The 9,676-nt window shown below is 33.0% G+C and overlaps 1 protein-coding gene across 1 annotated transcript; it reads right to left on the bottom strand.

Annotated features, from left to right (window-relative positions):
* Nucleotides 1–4,164: 4,164 nt before the first annotated feature.
* LOC136273991 (uncharacterized) lies at nt 4,165–6,472 on the bottom strand. The gene is made up of 3 exons (XM_066079896.1): nt 6,096–6,472; nt 5,201–5,300; nt 4,165–4,808 (listed from the first exon to the last, which is right to left on the bottom strand). The coding sequence occupies exons 1-3, from the start codon at nt 6,408–6,410 to the stop codon at nt 4,615–4,617; spliced, it is 609 nt and encodes a 202-aa protein (XP_065935968.1). The 5' UTR covers nt 6,411–6,472; the 3' UTR covers nt 4,165–4,614.
* Between the last annotated feature and the right edge of the window lie 3,204 nt (nt 6,473–9,676).

A 9,676-nucleotide genomic window follows, 5' to 3' on the forward strand; every position in this document is an offset into this window, starting at 1 on the left:
CCCGGGGTTAGGTTTGGGCCACAATGGGGGGTCGAAGTTTAACATATGAATATAGAGTAAATCTTTAAAAATCTTCTTCTCAGAAACTAATCAGCCAGGAAAACTGAAACTTGTGTGAAAGCATCCTCAGGTAGTGTAGATACAATGTTGTGAAAATCATGACCCCGGGGGTAGGTTTGGGCCACAATGGGGGCTCGAAGTTTAACATATGAATATAGAGTAAATCTTAAAAAATCTTCTTCTCAGAAACTATTCAGCAATGAAAGGTGACATTTGTGTGAAAGCATCCTCAAGTAATGTAGATTCAAAGTTGTGAAAATCATGCCCCTGGGGTGGAGGGTGGGGCCACAATGTGGGGTCGAAGTTTAAGATATGAATATATAAAGTAAATCTTTAAAAATCTTCTTCTCAGAAACTAATCAGCCAGATTATTCTTTATAATTGTTAAGACTTTGGCCCCAGGACAATTCTTTGGCCTCACAAGAAGGTTCAGAGTTTGATGTAGGTTTATATCCCATATATAAACTATTGTGAAGGATTTTTTTGAGAACTGCAATACTCAACATATGATATGACTATAAAATCATCCTGTTAGAAATGGGACTTGTTTATAAACATAAGGATATCTAGGGGAAAATGTATTTTATTTATACAGGATCTACATGTATTGTACATTATCTAGATAGTTTGTATTATGACTCCATTAAGCTGATTTTATCATACCTATTGTTCCTCAGGTGAGCGATGTGGCCCATGGGCCTCTTGTTTTCCGCTCATTTCGCTCCTTTTGTCAGTTAGCGAATTGTTAGCACTTGACAAATTCTAATGTCTCATTTTATCTTTCTTTTACCACACATTGTTGGAGCGAATTGAAGACAAGGCAAAACTATAAGTACAAGCAAAAATATTACGTGGCGAAAATAATACACTACATACTAGTGGCAAAGCATGTAAACTGGAACCGATGAATCTTGCATTGATAGTAAAACGTTGCAAGATAACATAGTCACCTTGAGCAACATTCTCATGGTCGTACAACAAATTTATTAAAACAATGTAATAAGAATATGTGCTTTTTAGTACCATTAAAACTTAGGGTCCTGTCCAGATTTATCTATGACTGTAAACCACTGGCTACGGAAGCGTATTAGTGCCAATATATATATATATATATATATATATATATATATATATATATATATATATATATATATATATATATATATTTTAAATTCCAACTTTATAGTTGGAGTTTCAAACTTTAATCTTGGAATTTCCACCTTTAATTTTGGAATTTATGAATTCAAAACAATTAGTAAATGAGACAAAAAAGATTAATGAGATACAAAAAGAACATGGTATGAGTTAATAAAAAGTTTAAAGGTCCAGTTGCTGATGAAAACACCCTAAATAAGGTCACGTGCTAAGAGTTACAATGAGAAAGCCGAGAGTGGACATGTTGACAATGCTACTAAAAAAAACTTAATATATGGTTATTCTGAAGCTTGTGCCGATGTCCAGCTTACCGTGTCAGTATTGCTGGCCGCGAGAACTTGCCAGTCGGGACCATCGATGTGTGCAGATGATCGGACCGACGTTAGCGTCCAACATTCAGGACATACGCGTTTATGCATGTGAAGTCCGAATGCTTAGGATAAACTTAAAAGGTCCGTCAAGGAATAGAATGTACATTTTCTGAAGTCTGTAAACATTGGTAAACAGATACAGAAAGAAGACTTGTTTCTTGAAGGTTTTACAACATTAAATTTGAATATAAATCTTTTGTTATTTACACTTTCATCCTTCTTAAAAAGTGTTGCTTGTGAACTTGTGAAAGTGAGGGTTGAGGATCCCAGTAGAGATTGGGATGTTGATCCTAGTATTGATTGGGATGGGCGTTATGCGCCCCCTGGTGATGTGTTTGTTGATAGTCCAGCTAAGTGATGTGGACGGAGCGGGCCCACTAGTGAGTGTGGGCCGAGTCCCTTGAAAGAAAACGGAGGGGAATGTAGTGTTTGTCGACTCCTTTGGTGGACGACTTCACCATGATGACGGGCTGTGACGTCACCTCGCAGGAGCCCGTGGTGAAACCCCATCACTTAGACGGAAAGCCTGGACCGAGCCAGTAGTTCTAAGAGAGTCAGAGACCAAGCTATGAATCGGTAAGTTCAGGGGAACCCATATTCAATAATATCAGTGTAAAAACACTATATTGTCGCCCAACGTGGGACCCGAACCCACGACCCCGACAAACACTACACTTCAGCCATCGTGACAGTGACAAAAGTATCAGGATAACTATTATTTAATAGACAAACAAATGCTAAAAAATATCCTGATAAAACTATTTAAACATATAATTTCGTCTTGTACCAACTTGAAAAAGTATGAACCATAGAATTGTGAGCCTACTAATACATTCTAAAATGATTCATCTTTCTCATTGACCATGTTGACCTGAAAAATTTGTACACCCCCTGTTTTATGAATTCACTTTAAATTCAATTTATACATTAATGTGTTGTTGCCCGCTCTGGGAACAATAAAAATTAAAACAAAATAAAAAGACAAGCATAATTATAATATCAAAAAACAAAACTACAAATCTCTTAGTCTAACTTATTTAAATATATAAGTTTAGAAATTATTAAGTATTATTGTCAACGAAGATGGTAACCAATTGAGATAACGTTTGTAAACTGCATATTGGAGTAAATTTTATTCAGATTTAAAAACAAAATACATGTAATTCTTGTAGGAAAAAAATCCTGCTGTTGATACTCTTAAGAAGAAAACCTCCATGTCAACTTTTCATGTATGGGTGAAAATACTTTACAATAATATTGTATCTCCATTTCACATAAGATTATGGACACTTCAAAAGACAGCCAAGTCACAGAGGACATGATGCAGTTGCACCTCAAACTCGCTGTTATTTCAATTGCAGAAATCAAAGGGAGAAATAGTGTCTGTAAGAGGACTAATGGACAACATAATTTAATTGCAAATTCTGCTGTACAGCACTATCATCCTAAAAATGTTATTTCCACTCATAATTTAGCAAACCTTAGCTTATATGATCACTATCTGACAATTGTCTGTCTATTTGTAAATAACTTTAACATTTTTGACGAATCCAGAACCATGTACTTAATCAACTTCAACATAAAACTAACAGCAGAGTGTTTGTAGAAGCTTCTCTGAAGAATGTAGCACGAGAAAAAGATGCGCAAGAACGTTTAGGCTATCGTGACACTAAAAGAGCTGATTTTATGCCTCTGTGATAACAATGACGATACTCTTTTCCTAGTAGGAAAAATTTGCTGTCGGGGAGAAAAAAAAGATCTTTTTTGTAATTTCATTTTTTTTCTCTAAAAACTCAGAAAACCGAGGGGCGGGTTTGTAAACCTAAAAATAAAATAATGCTGGCCATAATCCTTTAAAACTATTAAAAAAAAACAACATTGTGCTTTGAACTCTTCCTACATTTTCAAGAGTACACAAAACATACCTTGGAAAATGCTTTTGATTGTCATATAGATGTGCAATAACTTCCAGAAATTTCAAATGAACTAACGTGTGCTTGGTGATTTTTTCTTTGTTCATAAAGTTTTCAAGTTAAATGCAGACCGGAGAAGGTTTGATAATGATTTTAATGCAGAACTAAACATATTGGGAAAACAAAGAAAAGAAATTGTAAAAAAGTACAGAAAACAAAAATGTTGAAATATATGATTAATATGAAGACATTGATTTTTTCAATGGTTTACGTCTATCATTATTAACAAAAAATTAGCCCTTTAAAAATGCTACACACGCTTTAGTGGGTTATGTTGTTTGCACAGCTGTACGTGTTTTATTTCATGTTCATTGGAACATTTCAATTGTCAATCATTTTATTTGCTAAATATAACTATTTCGCAAACATTGTGCTTAATAACACGTTCACTGCGTTGTTCTTCACTGTTGGCATTGCTGGTGCCCTGAATGTGGCTCAGTACTCGTGATATCGAAAAATATTAATAAACCTGTTTCATTTTACTTGCTGCATTATTGGAAATCTTGGTTTCATTTTACATGCATTTAATACACCATCTGTTTTTCAAAACTAAAGCATGATTAATTACCTGCTCACATATCATATTTGCATATATGGGCGTGCTTGATTTTACCAAAAGGTGTACACCGTGTACACTTTTGTAAATCAAGTGCAAAGGTGTAGCGTTTAGGTGTTCACCGGGTATACACTTTTCTACACCGAGTCAGGGGCATGTGTTGTTGGGCGTAGCACTGAAACCAATATGACGGACGAATGTTATGATGGAAACTTGGAAAATGATTTTAAGTAATGTAATGGATTAGACGTCGCATAAAAGTTGTCGTTTGTATGAAAGCCATTAAATTTGAAATGTGTATTTATTTTATTGCATTTATATTACAAAAAAACTATTAATTGTTACACAACAGCAGATTCTTTGTTAAAACTGCGCCCTTTTCCGTCATTTTCATTCTTAACTTCCCTACACCATGTACACTACACCATTGAAGTGGACTTGATATACAATACAAAATGTTTACACCGGTGTATATCGGTGTACACCACGTGAATCTTAATCAAGCGCGCCCATATTCACCTGTACAGACAATGTCGTATTTCCACTCCCCGTTTGACTGACAGATCAGCCATCCTGAACCAGACTGGGAGTATCCGTCAAAACATGAGGCGTGTATCCTCCTGTGTATACCAATTGCGTCCTCACGTCGTGTTGTATTCAGATCTATTTCATTTTGATCGGGTATTCCACAATCTTATAAATAAAGGCACATACACTATAATTAATACCTAGGATAAGAGGCTAAATTTTACCTTTACAAAAAGGTATGACAATGTTTTCAATTTCTCTAGTCTATTATGATATTTTCTTCAACTGACAGTTTGATTAATAAATATTTAAATGTAACAATTTTAATTCCTGAAAGTATTATAGTATAATGTGTTAAATTTAAACATAATACTTGTCGACAAACGGGTTTTTAAAAGTTTTGTTTAGATGAGTTATTTTTATTCAAAAAAAGGATCTCTCTTTGATACTTGAGTTTTTGTCCAATATGCATAAGGAAAACCAATTATCTACATGTAACACATGTATATTATTAATGGTATCTATTTGCATTAAAGCAAAGTACCGGATGATTTTACCTGACAAAACACATTCAAAGAATTTATCCTCGGAATATTTCTTGTGTTTACATGTCTGGTTGATGTCACACGTTGAGTTCGAACAAGCTCCAGCCAGCTCCTAAATGTTAAAGGTGAATCTTTTTTATTAAATAAACCCCTTAAAATCACAGTAAAATTTTAATGATCAAACGTGCAATTTATTAAATATGAAATATGATAGTTATGGATGGACTAACTAAACGTGTATAATAATGTTCACATGTACTGATAGTTTGACTTGGTATATTAGTTAGTACGTTGACGTCATAGAGCGACGCGTTTGTTTTAATAACGCATGCTGCTATTATTACGCGCAACACAGCAAAATTTAAATATATTCTAATTAAATCAGTGGTTTAGAAAATGGGTTATTTAAGACACTTTATTGGTAAAACAGAGCAGTCGAAGCCCAATACGTTAAAATCACCGGGTTTGCGCCGAATTGGGCACTTTTTTTAATCGGCGATAACTCGGGAACTAGCCGAACACTCGGCGCATTTTTCACTTCTATTCCATTTGATAAAATAGAGATTTAAACAGTTATCCTCCATTTTGTAGTCATTAAAAAGGTAACTCGTCAATTAATAGTTCTAACTGAACGTTAACCTGCAGTACCGATCAGACCCAGCCTATTTAAAAATTAAAAGTACATTCCTGATTTTTTAATTAAATCACTATGCTCACTATATTTATTTTATCAAGAAAAAGTACATATCACAATAATTGTCTTAAAATTCAAATTATATAAAAATGATTCCATAGTATTGTCGCAGACAATATAAATAGTAAATAGCCATTTAAAATTGTGCTGTATATATATTTTGTCTTGGGATAGAGTATAGATATTAGTTAATATAGATTCTAACACATTTACCTTAGGCCAATGCTCCTTTTCACTGTACACCCATCCAGCACTCTCCATGTACCTAGTCTCTGCTGTCGTCTTATTTTCGTAATTGATTTCACAGAAATTAGCCCCTTTGAAATAGTTGACAGATTTACATCGTGGTGTTACTAGACATTCTATCACACAGTCCAAGAAACTGAGTTCTGGGAAGGATTGGATCAGTTTCCTGTCCAGTCTGTGTCCTCGCTGAAGTTTAGAAAAGCCCAGTTGCAGGCTGCCATAACACGGCACGAGGAAACTTATCAAAAACCATGGACATGAGATGAGTTGGAATAGCAACATTGTACTGTAGAAATCTACGGTTTATTTGTACACTGAACAGTGCGAATGCGCAGTTCAGAGTAAAACATTCTAATACCGTTTGAGTTTGTATTTTATATTGAGTTTGTATTTTAAAGTTTTGATCTATTGAATAATCTGCAATCAATAAGCACTTAAATGTTAAAATGAATAATTAATCGGTAATCAAGAATTTTAGAAAAGAAGCAATTTTGTCGCGTTCATCAATTTTAATCGATTTCCCTTTGCTAAGGTTAAACATTAAATCTTGAAAAAATATTAATTCCCAAATATAATATTCTGCAGTTCATGTGACATTTTATTCTCTCTTTCTCTCTCTCTCATTGTAACGGTGTGATTTATTATAAGGTACGAAATACTTTGTAAAGTATTTATTTTTATTTTTCTTTAAATACACGAAATATCGGCATAATTCTGTGTTATGGTATTTTCAGTAGTTTCTTTAATCAAAAGTATATAACATGCTCTTCATTTACTTAAGGCAAAAATACATTGTGAAATCGAGTTACAATATATTTTATTTATTTGAAAGTAATTTTTTTTTAAATGTATTTGTTTTTTGTGCAATTGAGCTTTCTATCAGTCAGGCAAGTGTACCTGGTGTTTCTTTAAATGTAAAGACCGAAAGCTAGAATATTGTTATATAAGTCAAATATTTTAAACCTTGAATATTACATAAATCGTATTTTTATTATTTTTTAAATATTTAAATATTTATTTACAGGCATTATATTGTTCTATAGAAAAAGAAATCACGAAAACCTTTTTCTTTTTCCTTGAGCAACTTGAATTGTGCACTCAAAAATAATAATGTGAACCGTATTTGCTTGTCTTTTTTACTGGATCTTGTAATTCACATTTTGAATTTATTTCCTAATGGGTAATTTATATCCATTGGATTATTAAAACGAATATTTGATAAGTAAATAATGTTATAAAATAAATGGGAGAGATACATTTTCAATAATTTTAATCAATACACATTTGCTTGTGTAAAAGAAAGTCTCTTGAAGGACAATTAATAACCTATAATCGAATACTCTGAAGTTATTTTCTCATTACATATTTATTTGTATCTCTATATAAAGAAAATAACTTCATTATATGTAGAACTTAGTTATGCAACATCATATTTGTTATTAGAAGTTCAACAAGTAAGCTACATGTTAAGGTATTAATCATCAGCTCCCTGATTTCTAGTGACTTGTGTGCGGCACTTGCTATATCACAGCTTAGGAAACTGGACACTAGGGAAAAAAATATATATATTTCATTACGTACATGTATCACACTTGACCTCGTCAAAGTTGAGTAAACCTGATATTTGAATTTCATGAAAGCATTACATGTGAATGCGAAAAAGTAGTTGAAATTTTCAAACAAATACTCTTTGAGGTCCTCAGTTATTTATGGTTTTGTATTGTATAAACGTATCGTAACAGCGCACTTGGAAGCAAAGCATAGACAGATCGTACAAAGCCTTTTTATAATTTATCAAAACGACAAATTAAGGAGGACTGGTGTGCAACCGATTAACCATTATATTTACCTTTTATTATCTTTTTAGAAATTATTTAGATAATTATGTCCCCATTTTATTTACATCTTCTGCAATTGTTAGGGATTAAAGGTCAATTTAATACCGTGCGCTGTTGTAGTTGACGTAAGGCATATTGCTATTTAATATAAGCTTGGTTTATTTATTGTAAAAGTAAAAAACACATATGTTAATTATTCATTACAACTTGTTTTTTCGACTCTCATCTGCAGCTGAAAACATACTCGTTGCTTCACAACGACTTTAGTCAAAATTATCGTGATCAATTTATCTTATCGTAAATTTCCACGAAATATTAAAAATTAAATGTGTTTTATCGATGTTTCGTTTTATATTAGAATAAAGATTTAAAAGCTATAAATTATTTACCAATTCGGTAGTTACTCAAACCAAATCAATTTCCGACAAATTACTCATTCCAAACCTTATCAGGTTAAGATACGATGTGTCCTCTCATATCTGATCTGATAGCACTAAGGAATACAGAGTCACTTGTATTGTAAAATTAGGGGGCAGTTTTGTTTAAAGGGGTTTTTCTTTTACTTTTTCCTCCAAAAAGCTTGCAGTTGTTCGTGATGTACTGAATAAAGCTAGGAAGGAACTGATGAGGGCTATTGGTACTTTGCGGAACGGAACCAGTTAAGAGGCCCCTAACGGGGAAACTGAAATTTAAAAAAAAAACGCCATTATTTCAATTAAACCCGTCTTATATGGAAGGTTTTTTCTCTCAAATTTTAATGTTTTAAAGCACCACATGTGTATAACATGAAATATGCCACGCATTGCCCTATAAGTCATTACACGTTTCTTTCCCTTAATAAACCCAAAACGCACTGGGTTTTTTTCAGATGCAAGATTGACAATGAACATATAAATTTGAGATTTAAACCAAACTCAATGGATCTATGCGCAACATCGATTAAAAATAATGAAGTAATCTCTATTCTCAATAATTTTCTTCCGGTTCCGTTCCGTTCCGCAAAATACCATTACCCGTGTGGATATTGGTATTTAACGGAACGGAACGGAATCTTTCAAACTTACTAAAATATGAAACATATCATAACAACTTCTCGCCGTTTCTATATTCTTTCGAAATAAATGAAGCAAACTAACAAACCATTTCATCCATTCATACATCTTGTGTATGTGCATATCATTCCAGCGTTTGTGTGCTTGTGTTGTGTAAAACGTCAACTTTTATTTCATTCTTTAATCCATTATATGTTATTAACACGGGTGAGTTTACAAGTTTGTTACTCAAGCAAGCAAAAAAGGCAATACCTATTTCTACATTAAGATGAATTCTAAAATATACCAAGGACATTCGCAAGGAAAACGTTAAATATTAATTTATTACTTACCTTACTTCTGAAAAATTTTCTTCCGATTCCGTTTCGTTCCGCAAAATACCATTACCCGTGTGGATATTGGTATTTAACGGAACGGAACGGAATCTTTCAAACTTACAAAAATATGAAACATATCATAACAACTTCTCGCCGTTTCTATATTCTTTCGAAATAAATGAAGCAAACTAACAAACCATTTCATCCATTCATACATCTTGTGTATGTGCATATCATTCCAGCGTTTGTGTGCTTGTGTTGTGTAAAACGTCAACTTTTATTTCATTCTTTAATCCATTATATGTTATTTAAACGGGTGAATTTACAAGTTTGTTACTCAA

This window comes from Magallana gigas, chromosome 1 (assembly GCF_963853765.1).
Source record: "Magallana gigas chromosome 1, xbMagGiga1.1, whole genome shotgun sequence".
Classification (NCBI taxonomy): domain Eukaryota; kingdom Metazoa; phylum Mollusca; class Bivalvia; order Ostreida; family Ostreidae; genus Magallana; species Magallana gigas.